General features: G+C 35.1%; 1 protein-coding gene across 4 annotated transcripts; it reads right to left on the minus strand.

Moving 5' to 3' along the window:
- Window positions 1-256: 256 nt before the first annotated feature.
- LOC126701928 (uncharacterized protein At3g49140) lies at window positions 257-14,227 on the minus strand. 4 transcript variants are annotated; one of them, XM_050400381.1, is made up of 12 exons: window positions 14,016-14,227; window positions 13,396-13,516; window positions 10,488-10,719; window positions 10,225-10,327; window positions 10,055-10,119; window positions 8,115-8,231; window positions 7,909-8,007; window positions 6,510-6,663; window positions 4,831-4,940; window positions 4,442-4,591; window positions 2,555-2,650; window positions 257-721 (listed from the first exon to the last, which is right to left on the minus strand). In XM_050400381.1, exons 1-12 carry the CDS (start codon window positions 14,047-14,049, stop codon window positions 608-610), a joined length of 1,395 nt encoding a protein of 464 aa, XP_050256338.1. In that variant the 5' UTR covers window positions 14,050-14,227; the 3' UTR covers window positions 257-607. The 4 variants fall into 4 exon arrangements, with proteins under 4 accessions (XP_050256338.1, XP_050256341.1, XP_050256340.1 ...); XM_050400384.1 differs by having other exon boundaries at window positions 10,488-10,713; window positions 13,396-13,489; window positions 14,016-14,212; XM_050400383.1 differs by having other exon boundaries at window positions 13,396-13,489; window positions 14,016-14,212.
- Window positions 14,228-26,678: the final 12,451 nt, after the last annotated feature.

The following is a 26,678-nucleotide window of genomic DNA, read 5'->3' on the forward strand; positions in this document are numbered from 1 at the left end:
GACTAAGTTTTTTGTTGTTTTTTTTGTTGTTGTTGTAGTATTTCCCCTATTGACAAGGCATCTGACTTTCTTTGAGCACTTGGGTACCGGCTAAAATTTCAGAGTTAGTATGCTGCTCTTGGCTTTCTCTAGTCTGTTTGAAGTGTTCCAACCATTTATTTAGTTTGGATTCAAACTCCAGTGACACTGCCATCTTAGAAAACAATCTCAATTCTCAACCTCTTAGGTAAATACTTTCTAATACCACATACAATCATTGCTATCAGATGGTCAAGCTTTCCATATATACATATTAATTTCAACTTTAGAGAGAATTGGACCAAAAAAACGGCTGCAGTTCAGCCAGCCATTTATTCTATGGATACACTGGCCAGTATTAGAAACAAACTCAACCGTTCTTCTGTACATTATCAAATTAACATACAAAAACATTAGTACAAGGAACTAAAAGAACATAAAGTTATCACTGGTCAAGGCATAAGCAATGAGTTGAAAGCAGTGTGTGTGTGTGTGTGTGTTTGTGAGAGAGAGAGAGAGTGACCCCTTCTAAATAAGTTAAGCCTGAGGTAATCTCGAAACCAATCCTCAAGAGAGCACAATGGAAGAATTAAAAAGGATCCACATCCCGAACTCCAACCCCAAGAGTTCTTAATTTCTTGCGGCGAGCCCGTGGGAACAAGAGTTGCTGAATCTGCTTTTCAGCTGCGGCTTCGGACGTTGCCTGCAAATACAACGGGAACACCAAAATTTTCAAAAAACTGTGCAAGTATAGACATCCTCCTTTCAAGGAGTACAAGAGTGGAGAGTAATATTGAGGAAATGACATTCCCAGCTACTGTCAGTGGCACTGGGGTGAAAACGTTATCAACTAAAAACGTTATGAAACTTTATCATCAATTCCCGCAAAGAGAATAGTTCATTTTAGTCGCAAATAAAAGAACAATAACAAGTTGTATTGAATCTTGATAGCCGCTTTCAGTCAGGTAAACACGTCTGACCTAAAAAGGGGACCTACTTTTTTTGGTTCTGAAAATAGAAGGAAAAGGTGTCTTAAATTAGACCTTTCTCAGTAAAACACTCTCAAAACCCTGGACGAAACTTATTCTCCTAATGTCAGTTTTAAGTAGGGGCATCCTGGTATTGCCAGCATTACTAACATAAAGTTGTTCACAAACCAACAGCATAAAGGCATAAGGCTCCCTTATGCAATATTTGTGTAGCTCATCTCAGAATTTGGCCATAAAGACACTAACAGCCTGCAGTTTAGGATATAGCTAAGTCATTGATCAGCATCCATGGGAAATTATTACAACCAACAACAGCTAAGTCATTTATGGCCTCTGTAGGTAGCTGGGGAGGAAAAAAAAGAGCAGCAAATAGAACGTTTAAAACTCAGGGAAAGAGGGTGAGTGCCACAAAAAGAAGCGAGGAAACATTGAGACCTAATAATTTTTATTAGGTAAGTTACACGTGCACTTAGTGAGTCTTGATCTCATGACCTCACCCTCCATCCAATATATTGATACTATTATTATTATTAATTGATTGGTAACTCACACACACGATGGGTCTTAAACCCACGACCTCACCCTCCACCTAGCACTTACAAGGGGAGAAGGTGCCAATTGAGCTAGAGCTCATTGGTTCCATCCCATTATCATGAAAGTAGAAAGTGTCATATAAACTAGAGCTCATTGACCTAAAAATTAGTATTGCAATGGATTTGGCAAAAACAGAACAGTCAATGACTGCTTTATCATGTTGGCCCAAAACACTTGAGTAATTATGAGCAGAGTAATTCTTTTATGAGCAATAAAAAAATTTTGAAAGGAAAATGGGCATAAAGAAACACTATGATCTAAAATTGGATAAATCTAAGAATTCCATGAAGACTATAAGACCAACAAACCCCCTATTGCTCTCGTCCAATCAAATAGAGATGAGAGGAGTAATTATAGAATCATGAAAGCTTCATCACACCCAAATTAGCCATTAATGTACCAATAAAGAGTGATCTACAGCATGAGGCCAAAATTTTGCTTGCAGCCATGCTGGTAACAAAGTGCAGATTAATTAGGACAATGCAGCTGGCAAGAATCCTTTTATACACTGCCCTGTAGCTCAAGAGTTATGGAATATGGTGTGCTCATTATTTGAAGGGAAAGGAATGCACGTACATTTGTAGGGAATGAAAGATTGATTCACGGTTTGAAGCTTTCTTTCTTTCAGACTCTGTTTGAGTGGGCAAATGCTTCAGGTGTTTCTTCATTTACTTCTTTGCACAATTTACTTGATTTTTGTACTTTCATTGCTAGCTAGTTTATATTTTCTGCATTGCTATAGCACACTACCTGTGTGCCTTGTTTTTTCGTTGTATTTTCTTATCTATTTTTCAATGAAGTTATTTTACTTAACAGGAAAAAAAAAAAAAAAAAAAAAAAAAAAAAAAAAAAAAAGGAATCATTTTAGATTCCTGATATTATGGATATATTTTTGGAATTGTCGAAGTTGTCAAGAATATCTGATTTCTCAAAAAGCAATTTAAATAGCTTACCCGGACTTTGAAAGGAAAACGATGTGTTTGTACTTCCACCCCAGAGAAAACCCTAACATCCATGCCCAGACTGTCAACCCCAATCAAATGAGCTCCCTATACAAGCAGGGTTAACTAATCAACAAAATTGATAATGAAATGTTAATGACATTAAACCATGTAATATTTAGAAACTGTTCAAGTTATAAGATCATATGACAAACATATATGAAACAACAATATCATTCATAGCTGATGTATTAGAGCTCAAAATACAGGCCAACAATTTTGCCTAAGTCCAAATCTTTTGAATGTAACCAAAGACCCTCCATAAAAGTTATTCATCTAAAAAATGCATAGCAATTTATGTTTACCATGAAATTTGAATAGGATAATTTTAAAAGTATCTTCTTGTATGGAGCTTCTCAATATCCCAATATCTTCATCAAGGATCATCCTAACAAACCAGGAAACTCACAATCATAATCCCTTGAAGCTATTTTAGGAGTGGGAAGCTTACTTGATGGGCTTCAAGTTTAATACATGGGAAGACAAATAAAGCATAAATACATACTGTAATTTTTTCTTGATTGGTTAATAACACCACTTTTAAGGATGCATGCCTTGCATACATTCTGTTCAAAGTTTATAACGATTATATTTCTGGTAGTTCAAAATTAGGCTACACAATGTTATTACAAATTTACCCTCCCTTGGGTAACGTTGCTGTTAATTATCCTCATTATTGTGTATAACTCCTGGGTAGGCTGATTTTCTCGATGTGCAGTAGAGAGCTCCTGGAACACTGAAAAAGCAATGGCAAGGATGGTCTTCATAGAATTTAGATTCAATATTATAAAGAAGGAATGAATGAGAGAGGAGAAAGGGATAAGAAGCTGTGACACAGATAGCAAATCACCCAAGAAACTCCCAAGGCCCATCCATCTTGTTAGGGTTGTTTTCTTTGGTTTGAGCTTGAGTGGGTCAAAGATTGGAGGCTTGCTACAGCCTTTTCCAGAGTCCATTACTCTTAAGTGTAATCTTAGAAGAAATTGAATGCAGTCACAATTTGACTTCCCTTACAATTCTCCAAAATGACCTGCCTACTGCTTGGAATCCTTTCAAGAAATATGGAATTTATCTCATGCCAAACATAGTATCAATTTTATGATCATTATTAATATAGCCAATAAATCATTCCAAAGATGGTTTTTCGACATGGACAGGTTAAATGCCAGGGTTCAAATGTGAGGGGTGGGTTGAATTTTAAGATTTATCTTTAATATGGAGAAAAAATGGGTTTGCATTTCGGGATACCAATATTCGCAGAGAAAGTAAGAGAGAATCTTGCATTTTTCAGTGCATATGAATGAGAGACAGTTATCAACATCTCAGAAATCAGGGGGTTCAGTGGATGGAACTCACAGAAGGGGGGGTGGGGGGGGGGAGTGGGGTTAAACCACATGGCTAGATCATGGATGTCCAATGACTGACTAATGGCTAAGAGAGTTTTTCAAGTACAAGTATTGCATTGATATTAGAGGAACCAGAAACATAGCACCTGTGGTATTGCACCTAAGTTCTGCCACACTGAAAAAGAATAGAAACAAGACTGACAAGTGATGATGGAAGTAAAGACGTTATGACAGGTTTCTATAGTGGAGTGAATAACAACTCACGTAGTTCTGAACAGTTTTAGATCAAATAATGGTTGTTCTGTAATGGTGCAAACTAATGTCAAACACTCATGTCAAATAATATCCCAAGACAAAATGTTAACAGGGAAAGGTGATGCTACAAATATAGCAAATAAATAGGCCACATAGAACATCATGTTTAATGGGTTGGAAAGCAGGAACTAAGAATTTAATATCACAAAATGCAGTAGAGTTGTAAATCCTTCTTTACCTCAATATCAAGGCCCTTCTTTTTGCAAAGTACTTTAAGAGCAACATCGCAACTAATACCCTTCTCACTGAACCGCTCTACAATTGCTGGTGTAGAGTGTACAAGAACATCAGGCTCAGCATCTTGAAAATCTTGCAAGCTAATTTCAGACTGCAATCATTCAAAGGAAAAGACATAATGTTTATCCAAAAAGGCCTGATGGAAACCAATTTTTTGTAAACTGCCTGCTTATATAAAAATATAAGCTAATTTTTTAAGTCTTTATTTATATTAATGTTTACAATATTCTTCATAATAATATTCATTGTTATGGAACCCCATTTTTAGGTAAGTCAGGAAAATAATATTTAAACTTACAAATATGACCATGCAAAGTGTAAGACACATGCCTGGATGCCATAAACAGAGAATAGCTCTATTCTCATAATCTCCAACCTGTACAGCGTTGGGCCAGTGTTTGCTTGATCACTTTCGGAATTCAAGCTTAAGATTTCTCCATCTGAACATGAAACAAAGACATATCAAATGAAAAATGTGGTAGGCATATAACTCTTAATTGTGATAAAAAAAAATGTCAAACCATAACAGATATTCATTTAATAAGTTTCATCTTTCTCTGTGTTTTCTTTTCAAATTAGGATCCAACAGTAGATCAACTGAATTTGGCCTGCAACACCCAGAATCAATCAAAAAGCTTATTGACTGCAACCTATTTCATCTGGGTGAAAGGGAGCTGGGAGACACCTGGGCTTGGGACTTTTTGGTTGATTCTACGGGTTCCCCACACTGACCAGTGGCCACGTCCCTTCCCTCTCTCCAATCATAAAAAACCCCTGATCCCTTTCCTGTCCTTCATTTACCCAACCAGAACAAGGTCCCATTCTTTCTAATGCAGCAACAATAACTGGGGGTGAATTACAGCATTGAGTGACAGCTATGCACCACACAGGAAAAACCTCACTTTTGATTGTAGTTTCCTTCCAAAAATTGATTACAAAAATAAAATAAGGATTTGAATAAAAAAGGGGTTTGGAAACTGCATATCCATTTCAGAATGTCAGAAATCAGAAGGAACATATGAGCTGGACATGTCACCTCCCATATAGCCAAAAAAGTTCCTTCAGAACTTCTATCGAAGAGTATCTGAAAGGCAGTGCAAGAATAAGCTTTTCTTTTCTTTTCTTTTCTTTAATGAATAATAAAATTTTATAGAAAGAGAAACAACCCCAGTACATTGGCAGTAAACAGGAGAAGTCCCTAGAAAAAAAAGTTGATGTCTAGATTTTAAAAAATCTAGAAAAAAGAGAAGCACTTTGAAGGCGTGATCCAAACTAAGACGGACCACATAAAACAGGACCTTCACAATAATTATATCTCAAAAGACATCATAGCCCATATTGTAGGCAGATCCCAAGTGTGCATGCTTACATATCTCAAAAGTACAAAACAAGATACAAGATAAAGCCCTTATAGATTATTATAAACAGAGAAATAAAAAAATTGATACCATGACTTTTAGATCTATAATCAACAAATTTAAGGACAAGGATTTCCTACAAACCAGTTTGAAGGAATCTCCTTCAACTCACTACATGGTGATTTATATAACTATCTACGTGTATTATTTAAACAAGTCACATGACTCATTAAAAAAGTCATGTGACTAAAATACACATGGGTGGTCTTTTTTAACTGCCACGTAGTCATGGAAGTTTCCTCCAAACTGGTTTGGAGGTAAACTTTTTCCCAAATTTAATGATCATCCCACCCAGGAATCCACTCCACTTTATACTTGACACACACATCGAGATATATTGTACTTATAGATTCTGACTGAGCAAAGAAACCCCAAATTTATGGTGTGATTTTGGACTGATAATCAATAAATATTGATGCTTATCTATCTCAAAGATCCTCTCACTGTAATAATCCCATCAGTAACAGAACCTTTATTGTTGAAAGATCTAGGTAGTATGTACATTGTGTCAGTTTACAAAGTTAAACATCCCAGCATATATTCTCCATGGTAATTCAGATTTATTGGCAGAAGGTAAGAAACACACGATACCTTTCCAGTCTGAGTTGTATCCATCACTATCTACACAATGAAAAAGCGTTCTTATATATGATTCTTCGTCAGCAAAAGCAGGTCTGAGGCAGCCCACAATAGAAACACCATTTGATGGATAATCCATTGTTTTATTGTATTCCATATTAGCAGCCTACAATAAACATATACTCAATAAATCACAATTGTAAGAAGGGACTGATAAACGAGAAATTAAATGGTCCACCTATCATAACTTCATATAGTGTCATAGACAAAAGATTCAGGAGCCAATACTGTGAAATGAGGGTTACATTAAGTAAATATGTCATGATCCTTCCATCTTTTTTATTTATATCAAACATCACCCAATATACTTTCATTGCTCTCAAGAGTTTCCAAATAAAAGGGGATGACAGTGTGCACACAACTTTGATCATGACTAAGCATTGACAAAGTTCAGACATGTTAGAGACCATGACTTCGCTAATTTATTTATGCACTAGCAGCCAAAAACTAATTGGGCATTTAAGCACAATCTAATATGCCACTCCACATAGTTAGCACATAATGTAAGATGTAAATACTGTATTTTATAACTTCTGAAATTTAGCCCATTTAGGTATTGAGAATAGACAACTTAAAAAGGATGTGATGAATTTAAAGATGGAGTGAAATCATCCCATTTTAATTCATCCAGAATAAGGTTTCAATTCTATAAAATCATTTTTTATGCCCTATAGCAAGCTCAAACTAGAGGATAGATATCATGCCTTTTGAGCCAATGGAAAAAAAAAGTTTGCATTCCTTTGTGACACCTTTACTGCCACCAGAGCATGCCATATAATCTTTCTCATCTGCCAAGACATTTCAACAAACCTATTGCAAAAATGAATGACTTAGAAGTTTTATAACCTGGAAATTTGTTACTCAAAAGCTCATGAATAAATTTAACTTGGTGTGATGGCAAGTTCCCCTTGTCCAAGTGATGTGTTGTGGGTTCAAGTCCAGGGATCAGCCTCTCCAAAATTGGGGGCAAGCTACCTACCAACCACCTTTCCCAAATCCCAGATAAATGGGAGCATTGTGCACTAAGTATGACCTTTATTAGTTTTTTCATTAACATATGTTGGTCAGAAATATTTTGCATGAAAGAAAATCTATAATTACAATATTTGTTAGATATTCAAAAAAATCATTTTTAACTGCATCAAAAGACAAAATGGTGTCAAAAAAGAAAAAACCCTGAGATCCCACTGTCAATTCTACCGACTCTTATTCTGAGCACCTTTATATAGTCAGATCACTACTTGCTAGCATAATTAAAGGAAATTTTGATTTTTTTTTTTTTTTAAGTGGAATTCTGGCGCACATAAGGATAGTATCTTATATAATATTTATCAAACCAAGCAGTGATTACCTTTGTCAAGCATTTAGAAAAATAAATAGGGTGAACCAAGGTAGAAGTATCTGGCATTCCCCAGTCCACTGAAACCTCAGACAATTCAGAACCTACAACCTATTTAAACCAAAAGCAGTAAACCATTAAGTAACTCAAAAGAATCAAAAGAGCATAAAGAACTTTATCAAATTTATTATAGAAACTAACCATAAATTACTGCTTACCTCAAAATAATCATCTTCAAAAAGGGTCTCATTGCTATTGCCACTTTCAGAAATGTTGAATTCACCAGTGTTCCTTCTGTATTCATATATTGGGATCTCCATTCCAAACAAAGCATTCTAAATACAAAACATAACTACAATCACATTAAAAATAAATTGTGCAACTTGCCTTATATAAGAAATTACAGAGAAATAAATAAACAGAACCACTAAAAAGATGTCAGAACAACTATAGTGATGTTGAATCTACTAAAGATGTCTGGATATGAGTTTCCTTACACCACTTTATTTATGAAGCCCTCTGGCCTGCTATTGCATAGTTAAAATATCCATGGACGTGTCAATATCCAACACCAGAGTATCATCAAAATTCTGAATTTGTCAATGTATCTATAACTTGTAATTGAGACATGAATGTCTATCAAACTATTACAGTGTTAAGTACACACACAAATTACATATACACGCGTACATGTAATGAAAAGGTGCACATATATATAAACAATATGACTTAATATGCTCACAGATTCTCATAGAGACCATTTTTATTTTTCCTTCTAATAAAGCTATTACTTATACCACTGATATATATAATATGTCTTCCCTATATCTCATAATATTTTTGTTAACATTATCTGTCATTTCATTTGGTACTGAGAAGAAACAATCTGACAGCATATTCCTTTTATAAATTTTATACAAGATGAGCAACAGGATAACTATCCAACACTTGCAGTCATGAGTTTTACTTTCAATATTATATATCATGAGTATGTTGTATGTACCAAATGTATCTTTGACAATTCTAAGGCTTTATTGTAATTTACGGGGCTTTATATACTGGCACAGATTCCAACATCTTTGCTTGTATATCGTATCCATAGAAACTTGACATATGCTTTATTTTTTTGATAGGTAAGAAAGTAATATCATTAATAGAAAAGTGTAAAAGATACACAGAGTTGATGGTAGTTAACAAAGAACAACATAGCAACAAAAAGAAATAAAGGAATCAAAATCATATTCTAAGAGACAGAAGAAAATCAATAATAGTAGAACAATCCGAAAGATCCCAACACTGAGACCAATCGAAGAGAGTCTGCTGGCACAAATCTAACAATTGAGCCATCGATTTCTTGATATCCTCAAAAGAAACTTGACATATGCATGAAATTAACAATTATAACATTTACTTTTTATCAATAATGATCATTCCTCATTACGAACCATCTCTTGAGTTGTGATATTAAATAAAAAACCCTCTGAGTACTATTTCTGATTCATAATATGACAGGCCAGTTACTTAGCTCTCTCCTTTGTAATTAGTATCTTTTCTTTCCTTTTTTATCTTCTCTTTCTGTAATTTTTTTTCTCTACCTTATGACTTTCTGCATAAGATAGTGTTCTTGAATATACATCTTTATTACTTATAAAAAAAAATATGACAGGGCAGTTAAGAAAGGGTCAATATTTTTAATGCTTTCTTCTTCTGAAAAAAGAAAAAAAAAAAAAAAAAAAAAAAAAATCTTTTGTACATATACATGCAATTTTTTTTTATTTTATAATTGGTAATTACACATGAACCTGGTTGGTCTTGAACTCACAACCTCATTCTTCACCTTGCTCTTACAAGGAGAAGAGCTACCATTTGAGTTAGAGCTCATTGGCATATACATAAAAAATATATATTGCAATCATCTTAAATGAAATAATAAGCATACAGAAAATTTTAAATTTATATTTACAAGCAAATAAGCAATTGAGAGAGAGAGATACTGGACAAAAAAAAAAAAACTACATAGCAACTATAAAGTGCACCAAAAAATTCAATGAAACTAATTATATATTTTCAATGCAATTAAAAACATGTATTGATTATTGACTTTTGCAATTCAATTTTAAGAGTAAAATAAAATGTACAAAAACAAGAAAATCCTTACCACAGGGTTACTTGCTCCACAGTCTTCTAAGATGTTTGTATCATCAAAAATTTCAAAAAATATATCTAAATAAATAAGGAACTAGGTCAGGTTAAATCAATAATCAAGTTGGTATAAAAAATTGAATTTATCCACTCAAATCAGACTAAAAATAGTGAAGGAGAGCAGACCTCCATAGTCATCGATAACATATTGAAATTCACCCCATGAAATTTGTTCGTGTGGTTCACAATGTACCGTTCCAGGAAATACCAGCCAAGCACAGCTGTTAGCCTAAGACAAAAGGAAAAGTTTGACCATGCATGGTAATACCAAGTACAATGATACTACCTAAATTTGTCCCACAGATACAAATACTATGGTTCATCCCTTAATTTTCTAGTCCTAAAATTTATATATTTTTACCAGAAAAGGTGTATGTGAGCGGACCCACCTCAACTGTGCTCCTTGCTATTTCAGCAGAAGTAAGTTTAGTTTCCCGGATTCTTCTGGAATCTTTAACTTCTTCAAGAGGATGATAAGCTTGGTTACTCATGTAACTAGAAGAATCAGGTACAGAATCTGGATAGTCTGCAGCGACTGAAACTTTTGAAAGGCAAAGATCATGTCCCATAGAGAGCCAATGGAATTGTGTTGATCCCAAAAATGGATTTTTGCATCTAAAACTTCGACATAGAAAACCAAAATTTTCAATAAAAAGAGCAAGGATAAATTAAATTTGAGAGATTCAGAAATACAGGTAGAACAAAAAGTTTATAGACAGTTAATAAGATGTTCCTAACCAATCTGCATTGTTGTAAATTTATTTAAGTAAAATATTAGATGAAAAAGTGGGAAGAAAAAAGATCATGAAGGCAAGGAAGAAATTCATGACCATAACAAGAGGGAAATAAAAAGGCATGAGAAATGAAAATTTCATGCCAACTTATGGTCATGCTCTGTTTAAGCCATAATTTCTTCATTTCACTTTGAAACTTGACATTAAAATAGACAAAAGTGGTGTATGCAGTATTTTTTTTCTTTTAAGTTTATGCTTTATAAATGTTTGATTGCTGGAAAATGGAAAAAAGAAAAGCAAAACTTTTTTTTCTTTTTTCTTTTTTCCTGGGAATGGAATGTGCATCAAACAAGATGAAAATCTTAACCTATCCTTAGCTTTATATATCAAAAGGCAAACATCAAATTACTCCTTTTCTTTAAGGAGATTTGAATCCTAACAAAAATAATTTAACATTCAAAATCTCGACTTAAAATTGTATGTATACCAGAAAAAAAAAAACCATAGATGAAGAAAGGGGAACCACAAAACTCATGGAGGCAGTGAAGAATTTACCCCATTATGAGCATGCTCTCATGTTAATCATCATTCCTTTAGTTCAATTCCAAGACTCCAAGTTCCTATGTCTAGTTTCAAATTAAGATAGTGATAGGTGAGCTGTTTCTCTTGTGGCATTAGATATCATCATGTAATATTTGGTTGCTAAAAACGGAGGAAATAGAAGAAACTTTGGAATCTAAGTTCATTGATTTTTTTCTTCGAATTCAATGTGCATCAAACAAGATGAAAGAGCTTTCCACCTAGGGGGGGGGGGGGGGGGGGGGGGGGGGGGGTGGAAATGCAAATAAGACCCCTTGAATTTTAGGGACCAAATCAAACTAACCCCCTATTCGTTTCATTGGAAACAATAAATCGCAAAACTCCAAAAAATGCCCAAATTAACAGTTCTGTTATCATTCCGTTGGTGCATTGGATGGAAATGCAATCACTACACATGATGCATTTTCATAGAAAAAAAAATTAATTAAGATATATTTAAAAAAATCCTTTTAAAAATTATTTTATTTTCTTCTTTCTCTCTTATCTTCTTCTTCCCCTCTCTGCCAATCCTTCTTCTTCCTTCACTGGCCAAACCCCTAAACAAACCACACAACCAAAACCCAATCACCACCCCCCACAAAATGCAACACTGCCACCTTCTATTCCCTCATAAACTGCACTCCTGCTGCTGTAGCAACTCACTGATAAAAATTCCAAACATTCATCCCAACCCTTTCACACACAATCTGACCATACCACCCCAACAACATCGCAAAGAACTATTATTCTCCACGCATAGATTCCCATCCCTCAGATTCAAAGGATTCAAATTCCCACAACTCTCACTCCCTATCTTCCCACAACTCTCACTCCCTATCTTGTTATTTAACATATCCACTCTACACTGGTCCTCAGAAACACGACTTAAATTACACCAACACCTCAACAAAACTCAGGGTTCACGGACCAAATCCACAAGAGGGTGCTCATATTTCAACTTCTCACCACAACATGCCATTCTCATCACAGTCCCACCAACACAAGCTGGTTTTTGCTTAGCCAGCAATTGTTGCTTAAAACACCATCTTCCTAAGAATCTTCCCCATATCTGAACAAATTCTTGGCCTCCTTACCCTCAAACTGATCTCTACGTGCTCTAATCATCACCAAGCAATTCACACACAAATCACCAACACTATAACTCCTAGAACAACAAACCACACCAAAGTTACTGTCTTTCTTATTATAATTATCATTAAAAACAATTTCAGTGCGGAAACGATTAGCCAGAGCCTGGCATTTAGGGGTTAGGATGAAGGGGGAATAGGCTTTGGTTATGGGGTTTGTTTAAGGGGTTGGCTGGAGAAGAAAGAAGGAGGATTGAGAGAGAGGGGAAGAAGAAGATAAAGAGAAAAAGAAGGGGGGGAAAATATAGGGATTTTTTAATTAAATTTTAATTCTAAAAAAAAATATTAAACTTCATCATATGATAGCATATTGATATTCCATCCAATGCACTAAAGAATTTTTTCTTATTGGTGAGTTACAGACGCACGGGTCCAGAACCCATGACCTCACCCTCTCCCTAAAACCTATAAGGGGAGGGGGTGCAAGTTGAGCTATATCTCATTGATCCAATGCACCAACAAAATGATAGCAGAATGACCAATTTGGGCATGTTTCGGAGTTTAGAGATTTATAATTTCAAATCGAAAGCACAAGGACTTAGTTTGATTTGGGCCCAAAGTTCAGGGTTTTTTTTTTTTTTTTTTTGTATTTACCACTAAAAAAAAAAAAAAAAAAAGGAGAGAGTCTCTATATTCTAAATGCCAAACAAATACTCCTTTTTTATTGCATGCATCTCATATGAAACATCATCTAGAAATCAAACAAAGTGATAATGTTATTTGAACCATAATCAAATCTGCAAGGAATTCTCCAACTGGTATCAGATATATTTAACATTATTGTAACCACTAAGTTAGACAACATATCAATAATTTAATCATAAACTGAAACACACCTTAAGCCAACAGGATCAGGAACTCTTCCAACATCAAAAGAAGGTCTCAACCAGCTGTTTGTTATCCCATGGGATGTTGAGCAACATACCCCTTCTGCATGACATAAATGACAATGAGGACCTGAAAACACCGTAGTCAACCCAAAAAAGAATGCAAAAATTAAAACAATTGACATAAAGTAAAATAAATAATATAAAAAAAAAAAAAAAACAATTTTCAGGTATTATAACCGTCTACAGAGAAATGAAGAAACTAAAAAGAAAATGATGAACAATAAAACAATCAAAAGAAATGCAAAAATTCATACCCTCTTCCAATGTTTTCTCAGCAACCAAACAGATGAAAAACAACACCAAATTCCCGTTGCAATCAAGTAATTGCACGTGGGTCTTCTGTCAACAACTATATATAACATAACAGAAACTAATTTAACCATTCAAAGTTGGCACTTTCTCCGCATTTGGCATTGGAATTTTGCAGAAAATCAAAATGGGTATCTTCTAAAACATGCAAATCGAGATGGGTATTCGACAAATTCGAAGTTCTGTTACTACCAATATCATTTCAAAAGCATCGGCACGCAAAAGAATATAAAAAAGGATCAAATGACTGTGATTACCTAAGGGGAGTGAAGAAGCTGCTGCGATCGCCATGAGAGGGAGAGAGATCAGAGAGATAGAAATAGCATACGATGATGAGTGCTGTCGTTGTTGGTGCGTAATATGTAGTCTGCTTTGTTCATCAGTCACTCAGATAAGGGAAGACTGAAGAGATGGGGACCTCTCTGTTTCGTGTCTTTACTGAATTGGGTATGTGCTGCCAAATAATAAAACGGTTATAAAGAACCTCTAAAATGAGTTTGGGGAGAGCAGAACTTGCCTTTTTACCTGACACAATAGTCTGACTGCGGGAGTTTGCAGACTAGCATAGCAAGGAAAAAGAATAACATAAGTTAAAATGTGTTTGAAAGAATTTTGCAAACTAGTATCTCGAGTTTTATAGACTCGATTTCAATCTAAAACTCAAGAGTTAAAAACTCGATTCTCACTTGGTGAGTTGGCGGTATGATGCCACATAGATCTCGAGTCCCAAAAAGCAAAACTGAGTCTCTAAGACTCGATTTTTGTACTTGAAGAACATTAGATCTGAAGAAGAATAGAGGAAGAATGATATGAAGAAGAACAGAGGAAGAACAGATCTGAAGAGGCACGATCTGGAGCTCCGAAGAACAGAGGAAGAACGAAGAGATGATATGGTCGACTGGATGATTGAATGCTGGGTGAGCCAATCTAGTTGATTGGACAATTGAACGTTGGGTGGGCGATTGGACGATTTGGTCTTCAAATCTACAGCATCAAAGAACGAAGAAGAAGAAGGAAAAAATAAAACGCGAGAAAGAAGAACCCGTAGGAAAAAATAAAACGATGAAACTCGAGTATTAAAAACTTGAGTTCCACGTGGATATTTTTCCACCTCAGATGCCACCACTTACAAATCGAGACTTTGAAACTCAAGTTTGATCTTAGAACTCGAGTTTTAAATACTCAAGATGCTAGTTTCTCACATTGCTTTGAAGCGTGACAACTAACGAAATTGTTTGATATTTAAGGTTATTTGGAAAAAAAAAATTCAAGTCCGGCTTGTGCTAACCTATATATTAATGTGTACATACACTCTAATTCGCAAAACAACTGAAATCGTGAGTTAAAAACAGAATTTTAAATTGGAAGTTGTGTTTGCATTTCACAATTTAAGTTGTTGAATACATATGTGTCTATACATCTTAATGTACAACAAGTATTTGACTATCTATATAACATCTATTTTGGGTTTTTCTTTTTTCTTTTTTTATATATCATATATTTTTATAATGAATTATTTGTGTTTAGTAAAATCCAAATTTTATTAAGTTCGATCTCTCTTAATAGTTTGCTTGTTGCTCGAAGCAAATCTCAAGTTGGAATTTCAACTCAAAGTGAAATCTAACTTCCTGAATTAAGGTTCGGGATTCGAAAATGCATCACTAAAAAGGACTTTTTGTTGTAATGCAAGTAACAATGAAAATGAAAAAGACAATGACTACAAACCCTAAGAAACTAAAACTTGGTCATTTCTAGTGCAATTGATTCGAAGTGGAATGATTAGAAATAAACTATAATTTAAAGTAAATTGTTCCTAAGCAAACTAATGCGAAGTGAGCCAATTCGAAGTAAACTACAGCAGATCCAACTCTGAATCATCTTACTAACACTAATTGATTGGAACTAAAAATAATTGAGATCAAATAAGACTAACAACTAAATACTTAATTAAACTTGATTGCAAAGTACAAGGCAAGCAACTTACAAGTATAAATTCTTCGCTACTCCTAGGAACTTGAAGACTTCCTAAGAAACTAAATACAAATTATCTCATAGATTATGTATACTACTATTTAAAAGGGCTTCCTCTGTTTGGACCTGATTTTTTTGGTTCCAAAATACCCCTACACCTCTAGGTTTAAGTAGAAACATAATTAAAAGATAATCGAGTAAAAATACATGTCTAACTTACACTAAAACATTACCTACAAAATAGGAACACTCTTCCACTAACTCACTTCTTCAAAGTAACTATACGTTTATTGGTTTTTTTTTTAAATAGAAAAATAAGTTAAACAACTCACGTTGCTACTGTTTTTTTCCTTAAAAAAATCACCCCATGTTCATCCAAAAACAAAACTAAAGAGCAAAAAAAAAAAAAAAAAACTAAACTAAACTAAACTAAATAGATATATGCATTTTTTTTTTCTTGATAAGTAGATGCATCTTTAACTCCTACTAAAACGTTGCCTACAAAATAGGACCACTCTCCTGATGATTTTCAAATTGTTCTTCTATTTTTTTTTTTTTCTTTTTTGTAAAGGTTAATAATTTGCATCCATTATAATTTGAAATTACTACATTTTTTAATCACAAAAATATCTTGGGGTGTGATGAGTGTTCTACGTTTTGGATGATGTTCAAATTGCTCTACTGAAGTGCTTTTCTTTATTTTCATACTTCTTTATCATTATCTTTTTTTTCTTCTTCTTCTTTTTATGATATGTGTTTGTGGGTTAAAGCTTACTCATTACCTTCTACTAGCCTCTGAGCACTCGTGCACGCGCATGCTTAGAGACTATTCTATTTTTTGGGTAAGGATTAATTTAGAGCATTTATTATAATTTGGGATTACTACATTCTCCAATCACAAAAAAAACCTATGGGTGTAATTAAAAAATTATTTCATCACACATAATACTCATCACACCCCTAGGTTTTTTTTTTTTTTTTTTTGGTGATTGGAGAATATAGTAATCCTAAATTATAATAAATGCTCTAAATTAACCCTTACCCAAAAAATAGAAGAGCTTCTGAGCACTCACGTGAGCATGTGCTCAGAGGCTAGTATCAATAAGTTCTTTAGTATGCTCATGGTATCTTCTTCTGCACAATGAGTCTCGATTATACTTAAGGTTCCGGCGGTTAATGTCAATTGCGCTTTCCACGTGTCGCTTCCTTCCTAAGTCTAAATGACATCTATTAAACTATTAAGGATTTTGCTAATGTATGCCCTAAGGGCACATAATAATTAATCATTTTTGGAAAAGAAAATTTTGAGAATTGAAAAAGTATTGACAGCTTTTTCAATTTCCAAAAAAATGTTTTCAAAAATAAATAACTTAATGTGTGCCTTTAAGATATACATTAATCGGACCCAACTATTAATTGGACCCAATAACCTCTTGTTACTTCTTTAAAGTAACTCTATAACTGTACCAGGCTTGGCTGCGTCAATGCCACGTATCATTATTACATTCATTGTTTCTGCAACTATGTACCCTTCACTACCTCGAAGTAACTGTTCCACTCCTTTCTTAATTGATTTGAACAGTATTCGATTAACACAACTTGTCAACATCCTGGGCATTATTTCTATCCTTTCAATTATTTTACTCAATTCGTCAAATCACTTTTACCTTTCCAGTTATACCTTTCTCGTTGCTCCACTTGTTTGCAACGCCCTAGATTTGATTTGATATAATTAAGTGTGTAACGAGTTCTACATCAAGCATATGCTGGGTTTATTTGGGTTTTATTAACAATTACAAATAGCCTCAATTGAGACTAATCCTTTTGGTGTGTGTGATAGAAGGACCACCTATGTAAGATTTCCCCTATCCATTAAAAGTGGGGTGTCCCTAGCCTAGTACCCAACTTCAAGCTCAATATCTTTTCAATGGGACACAAGGATTTCACCACTCTAAACTATGTTGAAGTCACACCCTCTCATCCGCTCCTTAATGATTTTAAGCAAGTAACCACATAGCATTAATATCATCACTGAGACGAATATGTCCTAACTCGAACTTGCTTGAAACAACATGCAAGTCCCACTTTTATGTGTCGGCCAAAATGGGGATATACCCCTTTTAGCCAAACTTTCCAGCAAAATGCCCCATATCTGAAACTATTTAGGGATATACCCCTATTTTAAACTCGATTTCTAAAAATTGAGTTTCAATGAAAAACTCGATTTGGTGAAAATCGAGTTATAGGCAATCAAACTTTAAAAAAAAAAAAACAAAAAAACAAAAACAAAAAAAAACAAAAAAAAAAAAAAAAAACAAAGCAAAACTGCATTGAACTCGAGTTCCATGCAGGTTTTTTCAAGCAACTCGATTTTTCGACAAATCGAGGTTTTCATTGAAACTCGATTTTCTAAAAATTGAGTTTCAAAATAAGGATATATCCCTAAATAGTTTCTGACATGGACCATTTTCATTTGCTGGAAAGTTTGACTGAAAGGTGTAAAACCCAATTTTGGCCTTTATTTTTCTAAATAACAGCCACTCAAACTAAACTTGCAAACAACCATTTTTTCCAACCATTTCATTGTTTGAGAGATTTAATTGAAGGAATGGAAACATTGATAGGAAATAACATAAAAGAAATATAATGAAATCATTTTATAACAATATTATTGTTATACCACTATTTAAAAATAAAGGGCTGAATGTTTAGGGGTATTTTTGAAGTTTTAATGAAAATTTTATTAAACATAATTTCATTTCCTATGATTCCTCTTAATCTTGAATGGAATAATAATTTAAGGGTTACAAGGGAAAAGTTTGAGAATAATTAAAATGAGTATTTTCTTCTACCCCTTTTATTTCATTCTATTTAAACTCCCAAATAATCGAATAGTCTTTTATTCCCTTAATAAAAACTTCCAAACAAAGGAATTGAAGGAATATTCCCAAATAATTATTTTTATTCTTTTTATTTCCCTCCTCCTCATTGAAGTTTTAATCAGTTTTTCTATTTCACTATTTGATGCACTTTGACATTGCAAAATTTTTATAGGTAACCCACGGCTGGAAAATTTGGAACCAACTCAATCTGCAAGAACAAACAACAAGAATCAAGCACAAATAACAAGAATCAAGCACGAAAGAAGCTGGATTTGACTTTTCACTTTTTCTTTTTAATAGTTTTTTATATCTATAATTCAATAGTTGGATAATAGCGGGAGGAAAATGAATTTTAACACTGGATTCCTTTATTGGAAATGCCAAGAGTTGTTAATTGATGATATTTATTTAAATGTTGTACTTTTACTTTCTACAATTATTTGGGATGATATCAATAACTTTTATTGTGTGTAATTTTGTTTTTTGTTTATACTGTATATGGAGTTAGTATTGCTTTTCCTATGATTTCTCATAAACCAAACAGGGGCTAATACTTGTTCCGACAATGATCTGTTGTAGTGTGGTTGTTTTTTCAGTGACCTGCTAGTTTTATTTATTGTAAATATAGTATATTGCTATTTTTTTTTAATTTTAAACATTATATATATATATATATTAAATTAAGGCCATGTTTTTAATATCACCATTGGCCATGTCATTTTTTTCTTTCCATTACTAAATAGAATAGATTATTTTGATGTAATACCAAAAGATTATCGATTATTTTGATATAATACCAAAAAAATTAGGACTAAACTGACACAATTTTATTTATTTTTCTTTTTTGAGAAACCAAACCGATGGCCTATTTTATTGTATAAAAAATTGAAAGATACTACATGGACATAAGCTGACATTACATGCTCAAGTTCAGGGACTTTAAATCCACCATGCACAGAATCATAGCACAGCCTCTTTCTGTGTAGTTAGGCCTTTTCAAGTATTTTTTTTTTTTTTTTTTAAATGAATCAAGACTTTATTAAACAACAAAAACACAATACAGCAACAATTGTAGTTGGGCTTCTTCAAGTATTGGCACAATTGTATTGAAGGTTGAAGAAAACTCAACAGGAGCAGTAGAAGAAGAAGATTTTTGAGTCTCTTCCTGCCGCCTCATGATAAATGACACATAGAACCACATTTTTGCAACATTCTTAAAAAAACAAAATAAAACATATATAAGACCAGCAAGATGGGACTCGTACATGCTTCAAGGAGATTTTTTCAATATGCGCTCAAATTTTTTATTTTTGACCTTGAATGATAACATGTTGTTGACCAATAAGGTTTCCTTAAGAATCATTGATTTTTTTTGTATTTGTTTTTTTCATGCCAAGTTCCACAAGAAGTAATCCTATATACATGATTGTTATTGCCAATTTTGAGGAGAAGTGGAGAACTATTGATCGTGGAACCTGACATGAAAGAAGCAAATCCCAAACAAATAAAAAATCTATAATTCTTAAGCAAACCTTCAACAATGTGGGTCTTTGTGTCATTTATAAACAAACAAAACAAAGGGTCAGATCATAAGAAGGCAAAAAGAGGGCTCAAAATATCTTCTTCTACTGCTCTTGTTGAGTCCTCATAACCACAATAATTGTGCTCAGTGGCGTAGCCACTTGAAGACCGAAGCGCCCCCCCCCCCCCCCCCCCCCCCAGATTTTTGAAAAACAATATTAATTTTTTTTTAATATCCTAAATAATTTGAAAATTTTTAAATAATTTTATTATTTTGGCCCCATACCTGATAATATACATATATATTTAAGAAAGTTTAAAAATAAACATAATTTTCATTTAAATAAAATACAATCCATAAATACATATGTCAACAAAATACAATAATTAAACATTCAGCATCTTTAAAATAAACACATTGATATTTTAACAATTACCTCAACAAAAGGAAAAAAATATATAATTTTCATTCCAACACATTTATGGCTTACTTGTACATAGCAGTAGAAAAATTGTAAAGTCATCAATACTTGATGACTTTAGATCTCTTAAAGAGCGTAGGTTATAGTTTTGAAAAAAAGATGTTTAATTTTTATATTATTTTATGTTTTGCAACTTTGCCCATTTCATAGTTGATTAAAAATATTAAAGTGTTTTGTCAATTTTGTCTCATAATTGTTTAATTTTAATTAATACACTTTTATTTATAACACATATTGAGTTATGAAGTATTGTACGTTACTATTTTACATTTCATACGCACACCAAAAAAAAAAAAAAAATTATATATGGCCCTCCAAAGATAAATTCCTGGCTCCACTACTGATTGTGCTACTACTTTAAGAAGCCCACAATACAAAATGTAGGAGAAAGACCATGATATTTAGTACAACAATAACCGTTGGTACAAAAAATCATTAATCTCATGTTTCATAAAATGAGACATACTTCTTTCGATCATATTACTCTCAAGTATCATAAACTGCGACATATGCTCTTTTCGTACCTATTTCACCAACATCAAGATCAAAAGATGACAACATGGAGCCAATTGGATTCATCTTACCTCAAGGCAACACCATTTGCCTTCGGTGCAGGACATGTTCAAGCAAATTGTGGCATGGACCCTAAACTCATTTATGATTACTTGAACCCTACATGCTCATCAATACAAGAAAAGCCTAATCAATTTATTCTTGAATAAGCCTTACGCATCTAAGTCATTCAATCTAGCAACCATTAACTACAGTCAATAGTTGTTCCTAAACCATTAGCAAAATGAAAGTCAAGGTAATTGGAGAAAGGAAGAAATTCAAGGGTATTTGAAACCTAAGCTTGATGGTAATCCTAGAGAGAATATTTTTTGGAGTTGAGATGATTATCACACCAGGAGGTTGTAGTTATAGACAACCTATCTCAACTATTACATCTACCGTCCTAGTCTTTCCAGAACAAATGGTGACAAGACAACCTACATATCTGTGCTAATATCTGCGGAAATTTCATCAACAACATATAGAAATCACTAGTCACATATCAACTAGCTAGGATACATGGCCAATCACACATTGCTAGGAATAGATTTATCACTAGTACAGCCACGTTTGCCCCTTGTTAGCGTTGGTCAGCCTCAGATACTCATTGGCAAACCATAGTTTCACGTTGGTCAGCCCGTTTTGTTAAGCCAACGGACAAGCATTGTTTGGGTGGTCAGCACACGTCAGCCCTAATGACGTCAGCATCCGTTGACTTTGACCGTCGCCGCCGTTGACCGAGGTCAAAATTTTTCTAAAGGGCCTATCCTGCTCAGTTTTTTGCGTAGATTCCGTTTTTGGGTTCAATTTCTTCGTTTGAGGTCCCTATATCCCTCTTTTTGGTCATTTTCTTCATTATGGCTCAACAAAACGAACAAGATATCATACGTCCTATCACCATTATGTTGGATGGTCCTACTAGCTATCATGCATGGTCTCAGAATGTGACTGTCTTTCTCAATGGTCGTAAACTATGGAGATATGTGACCGATTCAATTCCTAAGCCAGTACCAAAACCTACGTCCAAAGCCACAACTACTAAAGATGCCTCCAAGACTGCTGTTACAACGGATGATTATGAAGAACGCCTAGAGGAATGGAAGAGTATTCAAAGTAAGATCTTGTCTTGGTTTATCAATACCTCTATTCCCTCCATTCATAATCTTCTTCCTCGTCTTAAGACTGCTAAGGCTACTTGGAAATTTCTGGCCGATCGCTATAATTGCACTAATGATTCAAGCATGGAGTTCCACATTGAATCAAAGCTTTATCAAATGCGCCAAAAGACAAGTTAGTCTATTTCTGATTTTTATTCTCAGACTTCTACTATGTGGGAACAACTCTCTACTGCAGATCCTCCACTAGTGTGTTCTAAAGACATTAAGCTCTTTGTCAAATATCGGGATCACCGTAAATTTATGCACTTCATGATGGGTTTACGTGAGGATTTTGAGCCTACTAGGACTTTTCTGCTTAGCCGGCCTCCTACTCCTTCTATTGATGCTGCAGTCAAGGAGCTCATTTCTGAGGAGAACCATCGACCTACTTATCACATGTCATCGTCTGATCATGTATTAGTTACACCATCTCCACAGCCTCCCATTGCTGCATTCACTGCTCCTCCACAAATAAACTCTGGGCATCCCACCTCTCAGTCTTCCAAAGGTACTCGCTACGAGTTTTGCCGTGCCAAAGGCCATGACATCTCAGTTTGTCGCAAACTACAGAAATTTATGCAAGAGCAGAATAAAGCTTCTCTTCCTCGGGCAGCTGCTGTATGTCCTTCAGATCCATCGATTCCTACAGGTCCATCTTTGACTTCTTCACTTGCTACGGCTGATATTGAGACAGTAATTCAACAAGTTTTATCCCAAACTTCCACTGCCCTTTCTATCACCTTAGGTAAACAACCTTGGTTTTTTGATACTACATGTTGTAACCATATGACTCCTGATGAATCCCAATTTTCTGATAAGGCACCCTTAGAACACCCCATCACCATTTACACTGCTGATGAAACTCCTATACCTGTTAGTCATAAAGGAACAATCTATTCTCCTTGTTTATCCCTTAGTGACATTTTTCATATCCCAAAGTTATCCCTCAATTTGCTTTTTGTTGGTCAACTTTGTGAATTAGGCATAGATCTTTTATTTACTAATCATGGTATGGATATGCAAGATCCCCGAACAGGTCAAGTGCTTGGGACAGGCCGTAAGGTTGGTCACATGTTTAAGGTTCATGACTTGAAGATTCCTTCACAAATTGTTTTTGCAGCAGCTACCACTGCCACCCCCTCACCTAATCTATGGCATGCTCGTCTTGGTCATCCATCCTTATCTCGTCTTCAATTGTTAGCTTCTCATTTAGGTTCAGTTCAGTTTCAAAAATTTGATTGTACTTCCTGTCATTTTGGGAAAAAACAAAATTGCCCTTTAATAATAGTGACTCCTTTTCTTCTGCACCTTTTGATCTTATACATTCTGATATTTGGGGTCTTGCACCTATTCCCACTGAAGGGGGATCTACATATTTTGTCATATTTGTGGATGATTTTTCTCGATATACTTGGATTTATCTGTTTCACCATAGGTCTGAACTTGTGTCTATTTGTCAAACATTTCATAAAATGATTGAAACACAATTTAATTGCACCGTCAAAGTCTTTCGATCAGATAATGCTCAAGAATATAATGATAAATCTTTTATATCCTTTTTAGACAGTCATGGTACCCTTCCTCAGCGGTCTTGTCCTTACACCTCTCAACAAAATAGTCGTGTAAAATGTAAACATCGTCACATTCTTGATGTTGTTCGCACCCTTCTCATTTTTACCTCTCTTCCTGAGTGCTTTTAGGGTGAGGCCGCACTCATTGCTGTATACACCATTAATCATATTGCTTCACCAACTACACACAACAAATCACCATTCGAGCTTCTCTATGGTCAAACCCCTGACTACTCCTCTCTTCGGGTTTTTGGTTGTGCTTACTTTGTCTCTCTTCCTCCTCATGAACGAACAAAGCTCCAGCCGCGTGCTCATCTCTGTTGTTTCCTTGGTTATGGTGTATATCAAAAGGGGTTTCGCTACTATGATCCCATTTCTCGTTGCCTTCGTGTCTCCCGTCATGTTGAGTTTTGGGAACATCATCCTTTCACGAGTCTTCAGCAGTTTCCTGCATCCTCTTCCTTAGAGTCTCCCATTTTTACTGATCTTTTCCTCACTCTCTATCCTAAACTTGTGGAGGATTCTTTGACATCAGCTGCCTCTCCAGACAACTTATCTCTGGTTCTATCCTCGGCATATGACTCGCCTGTCTTGGATCCTGTGGCACCACCCTCTCCTGAGTCTCCTATTGGTCCTAAACTTCATCATTCCACTTGGGTAAGCATTCCTCCCCCTTATCTCACTAATTATTACTAATCTTTTTCTCTTGCCACCCTATATGAACCTCACACCTATCGTGAGGCCCATACTGACCCTCTTTGGCAACAAGCTATGAACAAAGAACTAGATGTCCTTCATAAGAATCACACTTGGGATATGGTTGATTTGCCTCCTGATCAGTCTGTAGTAGATTGTAGATGGGTTTACAAGATCAATACCAAGGCCAATGGATCTATTGAATGATACAAGGCTTGCCTTATTGGCAATGGCTTTACTCAGGAGTATGGCATTGACTGTGAGGAAACATTTGCTCCTGTTGCTCGCCTTACATCTGTCAGATGTCTCATTGCTATGGCTGCTGTTCGCCGTTGGCCTCTTTATCAAATGGATGTGAAGAATGCTTTCCTTAATGGAGACCTCTAATAAGAAGTATACATGCAACCACCCCCTGGCTATCCACACTCAGGTAGTCAAGTTTGTCGCCTTCGCCATGCTCTTTATGGCCTCAAGCAGGCTCCTCGAGCTTGATTTGAAAAGTTTAGCTCAGTTGTTGCTCAGTAGGATTTCACTTTGAGTCCTCATGACACCGCTTTCTTTGTTCGAAGATCCTCTGTTGGTATCACTCTTATTCTTCTTATGTTGATGATATGATTATTATTAGAGATGATTCTACAGGTATCTGCTCTCTTCAGCATTCCTTAGTCAACATTTTGAGATGAAAGATCTTGGCACTCTCAACTATTTTCTTGGGCTTAAGGTTACCTCATCCTCTGATGGATACTATCTTTCCCAAACTAAATATGCTTCTGATCTTCTCTCCAAAGCCGGTATCATCAACAACAAGACTATTTCCACTCCCTTGGAATACAATGCAAAGCTCACACCCTTACATGGTGAACCTGTCTCTGATGCTACTTGCTATCGTCAGTTGGTTGGTAGTCTGATTTATCTCACTGTTACTCATCCGGATATTTCACATGCTGTGGGTATGGTTAGTAAGTTCATGGATGCCCCTCATTCTGTCCACTGTGCTGCCGTTCTTCAGATTCTCCGATATGTCAAGGGCACACTTTATCATGGCCTCCACTACTTCTCTCGATCTTCTCTTGAGCTTCATGCTTATTCAGATGCATACTGAGCATGTGATCTGACTGATCGATGTTCTATCATAGGTTTATGTTTCCTGTTGGGTACTTTTCTTGTCTCGTGGCGTAGCAAGAAGCAAGATGTAGTTATCCTTAAAGAAAGAAATACATCTTGCTTCTGTTTCCTGTTGGATACTTTTCTTATATCGTGCCCTTGCCGACACCACCTGCGAGCATGTTTGGCTTCGCTGGCTCTTGGCTGACATGGATGCTCCATAGCCCACTACCACTCCTCTTTATTGTGACAATCGTAGTGCTATCTACATTGCTCATAATGATGTCTTCCATGAACGCACCAAGCACATTGAGATCGACTATCATATCACTCGCCAGTATCTCAAGAAAGACAATCTCAAGTTGTTCTCCATCACCCGCCTGGTCGTCTTTGAGATCTTAAATCCAAACTCCAGTTGGCTTCCTCCTTGCCACCTTGAGTTTAAGGGGGGATGTTAGTGTATAACTTAGACTAGATTAGCTCATTGGGCTTAGCCCAGTATACTGTACTTGTAGTTTACTCATATTACTTGTACTGCACATATACCTAGCCTATATAAGACTCTCTATTATACATTATTATTTACACAGAATATACAGACTATTCAGTCTTTCTCTCTCACTTTATATTCTTAACATATTACATCTACTGTCCTAGTTTTTCCAAAACAAATGGTGACAAAACAAACTGCATATTTGTGCTAATATCTGCAGAAATTTCATCAACAACATATAGAAATCATTAGTCACATATCAACTAGCTAGGATACATGGCCAATCCACATTGCTAGGAACAGATTTATCACTAGTACAACCACTTTGGCCCCTTGTTAGCGTTGGTCAGCCTCAAATACTCGTTGGCAAACCATAATTTCGTGTTGGTTAGCCTGTTTTGTTAAGCCAGCGGATAGGCGTTGTTTGGGTGGTCCCGTAATGGAGTTTCCCAAGGAGGTGGTCCCAATAGCAAGTACTAGTGGTTAGTGAT

The sequence above is a fragment of the Quercus robur genome, chromosome 10 (genome assembly GCF_932294415.1).
Source record: "Quercus robur chromosome 10, dhQueRobu3.1, whole genome shotgun sequence".
Lineage (NCBI taxonomy): Eukaryota > Viridiplantae > Streptophyta > Magnoliopsida > Fagales > Fagaceae > Quercus > Quercus robur.